The sequence below is a fragment of the Microtus ochrogaster genome, chromosome 7 (assembly GCF_000317375.1).
Source record: "Microtus ochrogaster isolate Prairie Vole_2 chromosome 7, MicOch1.0, whole genome shotgun sequence".
NCBI classification, from domain to species: domain Eukaryota; kingdom Metazoa; phylum Chordata; class Mammalia; order Rodentia; family Cricetidae; genus Microtus; species Microtus ochrogaster.
Window position 1 is genome coordinate 19838450 of NC_022014.1, and position 14431 is coordinate 19852880.

Here is a 14431-nt window from a genome sequence, read left to right on the forward strand (position 1 = left end):
AAGCCATAAAGGAGTCCCCACGAGAGCCACTAAAATGAATTACTCAAATTGGCATGTGGGGCACTCACACACAATTGTCCTCTCTGACGAGGATAGCTATCTGTCTCCAGAGACCCAGACTTCTACGGAAGGGCAGATTCTGATGTGGAGGTGATATTGGCCAGCTTTTCAGAAGGCTTGACTTTAGGGACCAGTGAGAACAGAAGCAGACTTGGGGAGGTCTCAGGAGGCCCCACTACCGTGGGACTCCACCATCAACAACTGAGTCTTTTCTAAAAGCAGCGGGCTCACTTCCTGGGAAATGGAGCATCATCATTCTAACTTCGTATCACTTTTAACAATGCAACCTCCACTTCCCCATCACCGAGGAGCCAGGGACGTAGCTAAATGGAGTTAAGCACCTGAAACGTCTATTTGGCTTTTTTTTCTGTACGGTCATGTGCGACATACAAGCCTCTGCTTGTCCTTTGCAAGGGCCTTCGACTTGGAAACAGCCTGCAAATTGCAGGTGGAGGAGGGCTCACGCCACTATGTGGGCCCAGATGATCACGTCCCTTCCGTCGAGAGGCGGGGCCTGTCCGTCTGACGTCACGCACCACACCCCGCCTCCAGGATATTATCGGTGACGCCCGCCATCTTGTCTCAGTGTCAGGTTTGACTGCGGAGGTGTCGCTTGGCTGTGTGTGTCTGTGAGTGAAAGACGCGCCGGCTCTTTTGTCTGAGTGTGACCCGGTGGCTCGGTCCCAGGCCTGCCAGTGATTTTCCCCGGGCAGTCCTCAGTGGCCGCCCGCGCTCTCGATTCGCTCCCTGCACCCGGGAAGGACCGAGCCCGCGTCACGCCCCTTAGCCCCCACCGAGTCCCTTCTCTGTCGCCGCGTCCGAATCGCGTTCCCGGAATCAGACTGTGCCCCATAGATGGCCAGCTTTTCCCCGAGGGTCAACGAGAAAGAGATCGGTGAGGCCCAGGATGGAGAGGGAGCGCGGGAACGGAGGGCAGGCTGCGAAGGGGCTGGCGCCGGGGCCCGGGGAGAAGCGGGGGGGGGGTGGGGAGGTTATCGGGAAATCCTATGCCAAGGCCCTTGAGAAGCGGGGGTCCGATGCTGAGGCCCAGGAAAAGCGGGGAGAGCCGAGGATCGGCGCCGATTGGCGGGAGGAAGCGGCCCCACGATGGGCGTCGGCCGGGAGTGAATGGACCCACGTCTCAGAGCTGGCCTTCCGAGTTCCCGTGAGGCCGGGCTGGACCACGCTCACCGCCCCGCGTACCCCAGTGTCACCAGCACAGCTCGGCGAGGGTCCGAGATCCTGGGCTTCTCTCGGCTTAGGGCTTGGGTGTGCAGTAAACCGGGAGGGTTGCTAGCATGGGCTAAGTGGCTTATCTTAGGATCTCTTAAATATGTGATGGAAAAGAAGCGAACTTTTGTGTCTTGAGGTGCTGTAGGAGGACCCGCTCCCCGTCCGTCAGTCAGGAGAAAGGAAACTGAAGGGGTGCCAGCCGCGTGGAAAGCTTTTATGTTTTAGAGGGTGGCGTCGTGAAAGTGAAGGGTTCCAAGGAGGAACATCTTAGCTCTTTCCCGGGAGGAGCAGTGTGGCTAGGTGGAGTGTGAGAAGGAGGGCTGTGATGTAGGGATGAAAGGGCTAGCCCTGTCACGTGCCAGGCTGAAGCCGGGACAATGGGGGGTGGAAGGGTGTGGGCCAGACCTGCCCAGTGCCTTTAAAGCACTTAGCATTATTTCAGTCCTCTTGAGAAGCCGCCTTTGAGGCCTTTGAATGAGATTGAGTGAATTCAGAGGACGCTGACATTACTTTTTTCCCTTTCCTTTTTCTTTTTTAAAGTTGGCCCAGCACTCGAGGCAGAGGCAGGCAGTTCCAGTAGCCAAGGCTACAAAGTGAAATCCAGTTGAAAAGAAAAGAAAGGTCGTGGACACTGAGCATGGAGCCTTGGCATTTTCCTGCTCCTGAAGTGTATGATCGGCCAGTTGTTCGGAGGAGGCATTTCTAGGAAGTGTGAGAAGCTCAAGTGAATGCATTTCTATACATAAATAGCCAGCAACAGAGCTGGGGGAGGGGCTGTTCCCTGAAGGGTGAAGCTGAGTGGCTGATTAGCCAGTGACTTTAATATTAGTTTTTTTTGTTTTTGTTTTTCGAGACAGGGTTTCTTTGTGGCTTTGGAGCCTGTCCTGGCACTAGCTCTGTAGACCAGGCTGTCTCGAACTCACAGAGGTACTCACAGAGATCCGCCTGCCTCTGCCTCCCGAGTGCTGGGATTAAAGGCGTGCGCCACCATCGCCCGGCTCTCTGTGGTTTTTGGAGCCTGTCCTGGAACTAGCTCTGTAGACCAGGCTGGTCTCGACTCACAGAGATCCTCCTGGCTCTGCCTCCCGAGTGCTGGGATTAAAGGCGTGCGCCACCACCGCCCGGCTTAATATTAGTTTTATAACCATGTTAAAGCCACAGAAAACATAAAAATTCTGCCTTTTAATTGTGTTTTAGAACTAAGTGTTTTGAACTCAGATCTTTAAAAGGAATTTAGTAGCAGTAGGGCTTGAACTCAGGACCTTCTGGATTCTAGGCAAGCACTCTGCCACGGAGCTGTGTCTCCTGCCCTCTAGTTCTTGTGATCTGACAAATGGTTTTTCCTCCTCTATACCATAACACTGTACATTTAGCTGTACTTTGAAAACTTTCTTGTCCTCTTTCTAAGGGAATAAATAGTGCTTCTTGGAATACCTGCTAGGGTAGGACCATTCATTAAATAGCTGCTTATTACTTAAGAGTTTCACTTTTATATCTCCTTATTTCTAGGATGTAATATAAAAAGTTAAATGCCAAATGTCTTCACATTTGGACTTTGTAAGCCAGTTTTTCTTTGTATTTGAAGTGTCACTTGGAGACAAGGTTAGACATTTGTCTCTGTGTATAGCTTGATGTTTATGAATAAAACGCCCTCACTCCTAGTGTTAATTGTTGTCAAGTTGGGATTTTCCTGTACGTGCTGAAAGTGGAGGCAGGACTCATGAATGATGAAAGGATTCTGGGACAGGGACATAGCTGCCGTGAGCTACTGCCCGCTCTAAGAAGGCACTGTCCCACTTCCTTTCTGGTTATGAAATTGGGGGAAGGAATGTGAAGAACTGAAATCTGGTTAGCCTGGTTCAGCGGTGACTCAGGATGTGATCCTGTGCAGACAGCGTGGTGTGTTTCAGGCCCAGTGTGCTGAGGCGGAGTCGGGCGTCAGGAGATACTTTTTTATGATGCTAGCACTTCAGTGCAAACCTTACTCTAGGTTAATAATGTTTTACTAGGCAGTACTTGAGTATTTAAAACAGCTGATTAAAGTATAAAGAATCATTTGATGTATTTATTAACCAACAAGGAAGCACGAAGTCGATAGAGAACCACTGACTGGACCATTTGTTTACAGTGTTTGTAATGGTACTGGAACTTCCTGCGTTTGAGGCTGAGTTAGCGTATTGTTTCCTGGTGTTTCACCATCCCACATCCCAATTCTATATTAACACTTTTTTTTGTGTGTGGTTTTTCGAGACAGGGTTTCTCTGTGGTTTTGGAGCCTATCCCGGAACTAGCTCTTGTAGACCAGGCTGGTCTCGAACTCCGAGATCTGCCTGCCTCTGCCTCCCGAGTGCTGGGATTAAAGGTGTGCGCCACCACCGCCCGGCCCATATTAATACTTTATAAAGAAGAGGATAAACGTGATTGTGGCCAGAGTTTTTGTTTTTATTTTCCTTAAAGTACGGATTTGAAAAATCTTGTGTAAGAAATACAGTATTCTACTTAGATTAACCTGGAGGTTTTCTCTTAAATTGATACTTCCATTTCTTTTTTTTTTTTTCTTTTTTTTTTTTTTTTTTTGGTTTTTTGAGACAGGGTTTCTCTGTAGCTTTGGTGCCTGTCCCTCTGCCTCCCGAGTGCTGGGATTAAAGGCATGCGCCACCACTGCCTGGCCCCTTCTTTTTTTTCTTTTTTTTTTTTTTAAATAGAATTTTAAAACTTAGTTCCCTTATTGGTGAACAAGGTCCCTTCTACTAATATTCATAAATTTTGGCTAATAGATGGAAATTTAACAGGAATCCCAGGTTTTTTTGTTTGTTTTTCAGACAGGATTTTGCTGTGTAGCCTTGGCTTGTCCAGGAACTCACTCTGTAGACCAGGCTGGCCTCTAACTCAAATCCTCCTACCTCTGCCTCCTGAGTGCTGGGATTAAAGGTGTGTATCACCACTGCCTGGCTGGAATCCCGGTTTTTAAGAGAAACTGGGAAGATAAAGACAACCCCAATGAAATGATCATGTAATAGTATGTGCTTGGAAAAATGCAGGAAGCCTGTAACTGCTCTTCCTGAAGTTTATACATGGAGAAACCATTCTGCAGGTATCTGAGGCTCGCCTGCTAGTGAATCTTTTACTCGTGTGACTGCCAGTTGAATGAGTGCGAGCTTATGCTGTGTTGCTGACTTTTGAGTAAGTGAGGGTTATCTATCACTTTGACAAGTCCACACTGGAAAGTGCAGGGTACAGTTCTGGGTACCACTTTTCTAAGGGCCACTACTAACTGGATTCTATCCAGAAAAATGTAGTGGAACTAATTAAGGTGGGAAAAGATAGAAAATGGACTAGATTTTTTGTAATCTAAGGAACGATTGGAAGTATTGTTTAAACAAAGTAGTTTTATTTTTTTTAATATTTATTTATTATGTATACAATATTCTGTCTGTATGTATGTCTGCAGGCCAGAAGAGGGCACCAGACCTCATTACAGATGGTTGTGAGCTACCATGTGGTTTCCGGGAATTGAACTCAGGACCTTTGGAAGAGCAGGCAATGCTCTTAACCACTGAGCCATCTCTCCAGCCCCAGTTCTATTTCTCTTTAGTGAAAATACATGGTTATTTTCATACAAGGAAAAACATTTCAGAATAATGTAGAAAATGGCTATCAGGCTTCTTTGGGGGGTTTTAAACTATGCTCTTTTGCTAACAGATCAAGTTGGGCAGGAACACAGTTGTGCTTTCCTATTTGCTAAGTAAATGTTAATTGAACACTTGTCATGCTAGGTGTTAGATTAGTTGTACTGATGAAGTACACAACACAAAGGTATCATCTCCCTGCCCCCATACCAGGGTCTAATGCTTTCTAGGCAAGCATTCTACTATTGAGCTCCAGCTCTCCCTGTGCCTTTTTTTTTTGAAGATTTATTTATTATGTATGCAGAGTTCTGCCTGCATGTATGCCTGCAGGCCACCAGATTCATTTTACATGATTATGAGCCACCCTGTGGTTGCTGGGAATTGAACTCGGAACCTCTGGAAGGGCAACCAGTGCTCTTAACCTTAGAGCCATCTCTCTAGCCCTCTCTCTGCCCTTTTTCAATTTCAGTTATTTCATGTGGTGGTCAGAGAACAAATTGTTTTGTTTTGTTTTTTTTTTTGTTTTTGTTTTTTTTTTTGTTTTTTTTGGTTTTTCAAGACAGGGTTTCTCTGTAGCTTTGGTGCCCATCCCGGAACTAGCTCTTGTAGACCAGGCTGGCCTCGAACTCCCAGATATTCGCCTGCCTCTGCCTCCCGAGTGCTGGGATTAAAGGCGTGCACCACCACCGCCCGGCCAAATTGTGAGCGTGGGTTTTTCCCTTGTCCCATGTAGGTCTGGGACTAAAGTGGTCAGGCTTGGCAGCAGGTGTATGTACCCATTGGGCCATTTTTGTTGTCATTTGTTTGTTTGTTTGTTTGATCTTTGTTTTTTTTTTGTTTTTTGTTTTTTTCTGCTTTGTGTGTGTGATTGTTTTGTCTACGTGTATATATGTGTACCATATCCGGGCTTGGTGTCCATGGAGGTGCTGTGCCTCCATGTGGGTCTAGAGATCAAATCCAGGTTCTTTGCAGCATTCTTGCAACTCTTCCAGCCCTCCCTCCCTCTAGCTCTTAAAAAAAAATTACTTTGACAGAGTCCCAGCCTTCTGGAAGACTGTGTATGTACTTTTTTTTTTTTTTTTGTGACCTGGTCTGGCTTTGAGCTGACCATGTAGCTGAAATTCCAATCCTCTTGATGTGGTTTGTGCTGTGAAGAAGATCGAAAGCAGGGCTTCTGTTGCTAGCAAGAGCAACTGCTGAGCATGAGGGTTCATAAAACCTTCATTCCCCTTCCACTTTCTTCAGGTCTGCTGTATAATCCAGTCTGGTCTCAAAGCCAAGTTGTCCCACCCCCACCTCCTGAAACTTTATGACAAGGTCTCACGTGACCCTGACTTCCTTGAACTCCTCGCCCTCCTTCCTAAGCCTTCTAAGTGCTGATGATAGATAGGTGTGCCCACCACACTGCTGCCATCCTTAATCTTGCATTGGAAAACCACTTTATTACAGCTAATTATCTCTAAAGTTCTGTGGGTGGAAAGCCCGCTGAGCCCTGTCTAAAAGAAAAGGAGAAAACTGTCAAATTCCAAAGTAACGTGGGGCCATCTCACATCCACTGTTGGTATATATCATACCCTGTTTTCGTTTTTGTTTCAGTGAGATCGCGTACTGTAGGGGAACTCTTAGCTCCGGCAGCTCCTTTTGACAAGAAATGTGGTGGTGAGAACTGGACTGTGGCTTTCGCTCCGGACGGTTCCTACTTTGCGTGGTCCCAAGGATATCGCATCGTGAAGCTTGTCCCGTGGTCCCAGTGCCTTAAGAACTTGTAAGACTTCTTTCTTTGTGTTTGTAGAATTTACTCTTGTCTGTTGGTGTTGAGCAATAAAATATTTAAGTTTTCTTTTATAGACTGTAACAAGTTTGTTTGTGGTTTGAATCCATGCATTCGAGGTTTCTGTAAAGAATTGCCTGAGCCACCCATGGTGGTGCATCCCTTTAGTCCCAGCACTTGAGAGGTGGAGACAGTAGATCTCTTGAGTTCAAGGCCAGCCTGGTCTACACAGTGAGTTCTGAGACAGCCAGGGCTACATAATAGAAAAACCCTGTCTCAAAAAGGAAAGGGAAAAAAAAAGAATTTTCTGGGTGGGTGTGGTAGCAGATGACCTCATGGTGTAGACCAAAGTCTGGACTTTATTTGTACATTGTAGAGTGTTTTAATATTTTTCTCAGACATTTATGCTCCCACCCCTCCCCCACTAAACCCTAAGGCTTCATATGCTGGAGCCAATACTTCGCCAACTAACCTACACCCTTTCTCCTGTTAAGTGTATCTGTAAGGAAAGACAGGTTGTGCCTCTCATTAGTGTTATGTCCTGCTGTGTCAGATCTTTGTTAGGTGAAGTTTTTTGTATTCACTTTGGATTTCATACGTTTTATTGCTTAACAGTAGTTAGTATATGAACAGGTTTTTCTTTAATAAGATAGTCCTGCTATGTGGCCCAGATTGGCTTTAAAATATTTTTTGTGGGGGGGTGGTGGGAGCAGGGAACTCGAGACAGGGCTTCTGTAGCTTTGGAAGCTTGTCCTGGAGCTTGCTCTGTAGACCAGGCTGACCTCAACTCACAGAGATAAACCTGTCTCTGCCTCCCGAGTGCTGGGATTAAAGGTGTGTGCCAACACCACCTGGCAATATGTTGCTTTTTTTATTGAAGATTTTTCTCTGCCGCTAACAGTTTTCATGAGTTGAACTTGTCTGGCGTCTATTTCAAGTGCCAATTTTCCGATCTGTAGAAAGTGTTGGAGTTTTGTTGAAGCTATTTAACAAGTGTTAACAATTAGTGTCTATAGAAGTATAATATAAAGAAGAATTCATTTTCAATCTTTCCCCCTCAGTCTTTTACATGGTTCCAAGAATGTTGCCAATTCAAGCTGTCAAAAATTGACGAGACAAAATAGTAATGGTGGTCAGAAAAATAAGCCTCGTGAACACATTATAGACTGTGGAGACATAGTCTGGAGTCTTGCTTTTGGGTCTTCAGTTCCAGAAAAACAGAGCCGTTGTGTTAATATAGAATGGCATCGCTTCCGATTTGGACAGGATCAGCTACTCCTTGCCACGGGATTAAACAATGGTCGCATCAAAATCTGGGATGTATATACAGGTATGGATTTATAATTTCAAAAGTGAATCTGATTACTTTATAATAGTCACTGGAATCCATGATTTAAGGGTTTATGGTAGAGAAGTGGGATTGGTTGTATCTTTATAATTATTCTAAGTCTTTAGTTCATAGTTTTAGTTTAGGAGAATAATATAGAGTTCATACTTGATAAAGTATGCAAAACATGTATGGGTTGTATTTATAAACTCATAATTAGTTTATGACTCAGCAAAATGTCATGCATGCTTTTTCAGTGATTTTGAGGGAAATCAGTTTTTTGTATCCCATGCAGGCGTTAAACTTGCTGTGTAGTGAAGAATGACCTTAACTCTGCTCTTCCTGACTGCACATCCTAAGTGCTAGGATTGCAGCTGGCTGCCACACCTCCCAGTTTTTTGTTGTTGTTGGTTTTTTTTTTTTTGTTTGTTTGTTTCTGTTTTTGTTTTTTTGGTACGGGGTTTCTCTGTAGCTTTGAGCCTGTCCTGGAGCTCTTGTAGACAAGGCTGGCCTCAAACTCATAGAGATTCGTGTGCCTCTGCCTCCCGAGTGCTGGGATTTTAATAATATCTAACCTCTTTATCCAATGTCTAGGGGTTGGAAATTTGAATTCTTTTCCGTGTGTGGTAGCAAATGCCCTTAATCCCAATATTTAGGAGGCAGAGGCAGGGAGAGCCGCCTGGTTTACAGAGAGAGTTCCAGGCTACACAGAAAAATGAGAAACCCTGTCTTCAAAGATAAGTTAAATTCTTTGAACAATTAAGTGTTCAAGGTGGGGTATGGTGGTATACCCCTTTAATCCCAACACTCAGGAGACAGAAACAGGCCAATCTTTGTTGGTTTGAGGCCAGTCTGATCTACATGGTGAGTTCTAGGTCAGCTAGGGCTATATTGAGAGACCCTGTCTCAAAAACTAAAAAAGAAGTGTTCAGACCGAGCGTGGTTTTTTTTTGTTTTTTTTTTTTTTGTTGTTGTTTTTTCGAGACAGGGTTTCTCTGTGGTTTTGGAGCCTCTCCTGGAACTAGCTTTTGTAGACCAGGCTGGTCTCGAACTCACAGAGATCCGCCTGCCTCTGCCTCCCGAGTGCTGGGATTAAAGGCGTGCGCCACCATCGCCCGGCCAGACCGATTGTGGTGATACACAGTTGTGCTCCCAGCACTGAAAAGGCTCTGTGGCCAGTCTGGTAGACATAGCAAGTTGAAGGCAGCATGAACTGCATAGTTCAACCTCTCCACCAAGGGTGAGGGAGGTGCTCAGGGGAAAATCTGTGTTTACCTTAAAGCAAAACTTCCAGTAACTAATAAATACTCTTTTTGTTTAGATATGTTAAAATTCTAAACGTTGTGAGGTTTTATTTTGTGTGGCATTTGATAGGCCAAGGCCAAGGAAATAAAGAGGAAAGTTGACATTTTGATTTTGTTTTAAAGACATACAGGGGGCTGGTGAGGTTCAACAGATAATCGTGCTTGCTGCCACACCTGACAGGGGCCACGTGGTAGAGAACCAGCGGCAGCAGGTCGTCCTCAGACACACAATAAAGTCATGCTGTACAAACACTTAGAATAGACAGTGTCCAGGGCTTTCTTGGTGCTCATTTGATCAAGGGTGTGCCTGCATTTTAGTAGTTCCTTTTACGTTTATCTAGTAATGCAGGGCTTGTTATCTTGGGAGGAAATTACTTAAAAACCTAAGTAGTGAATCCTCACAAGTAACAGTAGCCAGTAATTAGTAAGTGAAATAATTTACTTCATAGAACTAGGGGTACCCAAGACTGTCTGTTCATTCTTTACGGTAACAAAACTACAAAAATAGGAGATAAATACTGATCTTGTCTCCTCCTTTCAATCACCTTTAGGAAAGCTCCTCCTTAATTTGGTAGACCACGTTGAAGTGGTCAGAGACTTAACTTTTGCTCCAGATGGGAGCTTAATCCTTGTATCAGCTTCAAGAGACAAAACTCTTCGCGTGTGGGACCTCAAAGATGATGGTATGTATGTCTTTTTTCTTGGTTCCATCTATGTAAGAGAGTGAGGTGTTTTTGTTTCCTTTCTGGGGGTTAGGGGCAGGGTCTCTATATAGTCCTGGCTAGTCTAGAAATCTCTGTGTAGACCAGGCTGGCCTCACAGAGATCCACCTGCCTATCTCCTGAGTGCTGGAATTAGAGCATGTGTCACCACACCTGACTTGATGTGACTACTGAGAGTGATCACAGGATTGCCCCACCCTGCAACACACCTGTAATCATAGCTCTAGTGGGCGAGGCAGGAAAATTGAGAGCTCTAGGCCAAACTTGGCTACTTAGCCTGATACTTTATCAGAAAAACAAACCAATGGCTTGGTGACCAAGGTTTCTGTTTTTGTTTAATATTTGGGAAACAAAAATACAGATTAAACAAACATACAATAATAAACCATTTTGACACTGCTCAGAAACCAACCATAGATCCATAAGTCTAGTTCCAAGGGACCCAACACCTTTTGTTCTCTGTGGACACTGCATGCACATAGTTCATAGACATATGCAGCCAAAACACTCAACAAGCACTAAATAAATGAAATTTTAGAATAAAATTTAAGTGAGAGTTTAAGCAACAAATTCAGTCATCTAATAAAATTTAGATTGTGGCCAAATTTACAAACCAGGATTTATAACATGATTAAATGGTGGTAAGTATAGATCATAAATTCTTTTATTAAAAAAGTAAGATATTTTTCCTCTAATCTCACAGAAAAGTATGTTGGTGAACTCAATTTTTTTTCTGAAACATGGTATCTTGATGCTTACAAAGTTTTATCTTGTTGGAGAGAAACACAAATGAATACCTGCCTCTGTCTCCTAAGTGCTGAGATTAAAGACATAGATTAGCATCCTGGCTTTTACATTATGTGATGTATTATTTGTCTTCATGTTTATTCATGTGGATCTTGTAGGGGTGTGTATGGGTGCCTGAGGAGGCCAGGGGCATTTGATCTCCTGCATTTGAGTTGCAGGGCAGTTGTCAGTTAGGATGCTGGGTATCACCTCAGAGTGTGCTCTTGACTACTGAGTAGTGTTTCCCTTCTCATGTAATTTTATCAAGCAACAGATACTACTCTCTGAGAGTTTAAGGCCAGTCAGGGCTCCATAGAGAGACCTTGCCTGGAAGGAAGGACTGAGGAAGGGAGGAAGAGTGGGCGGGTGGGCAGGCAGATGGCAGATATTGAAGGGCTCTGTATCTATCTATCTGTATCTATATTTTTTTCAGCTATAAAAGTAGTTTATGGTAACTGTAGACTACAGTCATGTCGGTGTTACCGATTTGAAGTGCATTGTCCTGACTGGATGTTTCTTTGTTCAGGAAACATGATGAAAGTGTTGCGGGGCCATCAGAACTGGGTGTACAGCTGCGCGTTCTCTCCTGACTCCTCCATGCTGTGTTCAGTTGGAGCCAGTAAAGCAGTATGTGTCAAAGTTCTTGCTCATGTATTGTGAAATGGATGATAATGTATGCTTAATCATTTTGAATCTAAGTAACCTATTAAGTCTGTGCTCGGTGTCATGAATATCTTAATGCTTTATTTCATGATGGAGAAAATTTGCATGTAGAAAATTAGTTATTTGTGAATTGAGAAATTGAATTGCTTTTAGAGATATTTATAAAATGAAGGTTAGTTAGTTTTTTATGAGATCTAGGAAAGCTTATGTGATAGACAAGATCTAGTCCATATGTTAAGATATTTCCTTGCTAATTATTTTCTTTGTTTTTGTTTTGTCCAGTTTGCTGTTTTGTTTAAGTTGAGTCCCAGCTGATCCTGGACATTTAACTGAAAAAAAAAAGTAATTTAAAAACATAATAAAATTAGCAATCATTTATGTGCTAGAGTGGATCGTAGATGAAGCTGCACATTGTTTTACAGCTTGCTTGCTATTGGCAGCTTAAGTAGTGACTGGGGTGTGTGGTCAGTGAGCTGTCAGTTTCCTAGCTCTGAGTCAGGGTAATGTGGAGAGCGCAGCAGTAGCATTGAGTATGAAACTGGCCTATCTCCAGAACGTTTAATGATCACAGCACGCTTTGCACTGATGGGGGTGGGGGTTGTGGCTAGATAAAACACATTTATTTTGCCAAAAAGTATGTTAAAATGATAGTTGTGAATGTTAGAAGTTTAGAACAAATAGCTTAGTTCTTAGTTTGTTTTTTTTTTTAATCATAAAACAAGATAGATGTTTACATTGCTATTTTAGGCTGTGTGTTTTCCATATGCTTCTTGCTTTTCCTGTCACAGGTGGTGGCAGCAATATTGGTGTGATTGAGGTTATGCTGGCACCACTCGCACACAGGCGCACAATGGTGTTAGCTGGGCAGAAAGAGTGGCATCTCTGGCTACCGGGCTGGGGGCGACCTTTACCATAGGATGAAGTAACCTTGCATTCGGCTGCAAGGTGTACTGTACGTACACAGGTGCTGGTCGATGTCCACTTTCTGCTTTTCTTTCTTTTCTTTTCTTTTTCTTTTTTTTTTTTTTCCTTTAAAAAAAATAATTTTCCCCACAGTAAAATCCAGACTCCTGAGTAAATTGATTTTCCAGTTGATGGAATTGAGTCTGACAAGTGAACCCAATTTAATGTAAAGAAACTGGTTTTTGAGTGCTTCCTCTGTTTTTTAGAATTTAAGATGCTGGCAGTACCTTAAGTCATTGACCCAGTTATTATTATACTTATTTCCCTTTGGAAATAATGTGTGCAGAAAGGAAGTAAGCATTAGAATCCGGTCTAGAGCTCCTCAGGAGACTGAGGCAAGGGGATCCCAATCCAAGGACAGCCTGGATACCTTGGTGAGACACTGCTTCAAAGCAAAAAAAAAAAAAAAAAAAAACAGCAAAAGAACCTTCTGCACAGTTTAGACTCTATGTAATCTTATTTTTAAGTTAACTTTTATGCTGAAAATGACTAATGATTCTAGTCAGTTTGGAAAAATAAGACTGCTAATTACAAAAAAGCATTGTAATTAAATACATTATTTTCATAAAATAGCATTTTCGTTTGTAATGTAGTTTAACATCTTTGTTGTTTGCCAACAAAATTACATTTGGCTGTGAAAATTCTCTTTTCTTGCAGTATCTGTTTCTCTTCCTAGGCTCTCGGTGGTGACCCAAGCCTATTGTAAACAAGTGATTATCTCAAAGGAGATGCCAATGGAGTAACAATTTGCTAACATTACATTTTCTGTCTGTATATATTTTTAAAATTGGTAGTTTCTGGAAAAAAGAGAAAGGGGTTTGTAAAACTTAACCCTATTTATTACCATATATTTTAGTTAATATTAGTTTTGGAATAAATGGATTTCATTGGTTAAATTGCATTGCCTTTATTTTCCCTTTAGGCCTATTTTTTAAATTAACATTTAACAGAAACATTTGAAATAGAAATTTGCATGTTTGCTTTAATTAACTTAAAGACTGATTTTTAATCTACGACACTGAGCATATTCTTTAAATTACTTATAATTTGTAATTAATTCAATGTGATATTAAAGTAGCAGTTGTAGTTTAAGATATGCCCCTTTGTCCTCTGTGTGTCTAAATGAAGCTATAACATTTGCCTTTTTATTATTGCAGGTTTTCCTTTGGAATATGGATACGTACACCATGATAAGGAAACTCGAAGGGCATCACCATGATGTTGTAGCTTGTGACTTTTCTCCTGATGGAGCTTTGCTCGCTACTGCATCTTACGATACTCGTGTGTATGTCTGGGATCCACACAGTGGGGACATTCTGATGGAATTCGGGTGAGTACAGTTAGAATCCCTAACAATGTACAATTAGCAATCTCATAAAGTAAAAATTATGTGAGCACTTGAATAGTGCAAAGCTTTAGATAAATATGGCTGTTATTAGGTGGGTCTTGGTATTAAATGTCTGATTCTGTAGAAATGGTAATATACTAGAGTTTCATGCCTGGGAAAATTATTAAACAGAAGTTGGACTTAAATGTTATGAAAAAGCCCTTGCTTTTGCTGGCAGTTCTAGCTGGGAAGCACGGTTACTGTACCCCTGGTTTCCTGTTAACATTTAGCTCAGCTGTAACAACTTTCTCCCATCTTAGTTGTATCAGAGGCCCACTTTAAATCTTATTCAAAGGTCAGTGAATTCGATACCAAGGCCATTTTGTTTCTTGAATTGATTCTGAAACCCGCTGAAAAGAAGTCTCTGCCCCCAGGCACCTGTTTCCCCCGCCTACTCCGATATTTGCTGGAGGAGCAAATGACCGATGGGTACGAGCTGTGTCTTTCAGTCATGATGGACTGCATGTTGCAAGCCTTGCTGATGACAAGTAAGTGTCGGGAGTATCGTTTGACTATTCATACTTTCTAAAGGTTTCATTCTTAATGAAAGCATGTTTTTTTTTTTTTTGTTGTTGTTGTTTTTTTT

The 14431-nt window shown here is 42.8% G+C and overlaps 1 protein-coding gene across 3 annotated transcripts in view; it reads left to right on the plus strand.

Annotated features, from left to right (window-relative positions):
* Window positions 1-630: 630 nt before the first annotated feature.
* Window positions 631-14431, plus strand: part of Wsb1 (WD repeat and SOCS box containing 1) — a 16195-nt gene continuing 2394 nt past the window's right edge. The window contains exons 1-7 of one of the 3 annotated variants that reach the window (XM_005349427.2): window positions 631-955; window positions 6519-6687; window positions 7755-8023; window positions 9876-10007; window positions 11359-11459; window positions 13616-13788; window positions 14220-14333. In XM_005349427.2, coding sequence (XP_005349484.1) covers window positions 916-955; window positions 6519-6687; window positions 7755-8023; window positions 9876-10007; window positions 11359-11459; window positions 13616-13788; window positions 14220-14333 — 998 coding nt within the window. In that variant the 5' untranslated portion in view covers window positions 631-915. Of the gene's footprint in view, window positions 956-6518; window positions 6688-7754; window positions 8024-9875; window positions 10008-11358; window positions 11460-12322; window positions 13275-13615; window positions 13789-14219; window positions 14334-14431 lie in introns of those variants that run through there. The other 2 variants (XM_005349430.2, XM_013347380.2) reach the window with 2 other exon arrangements.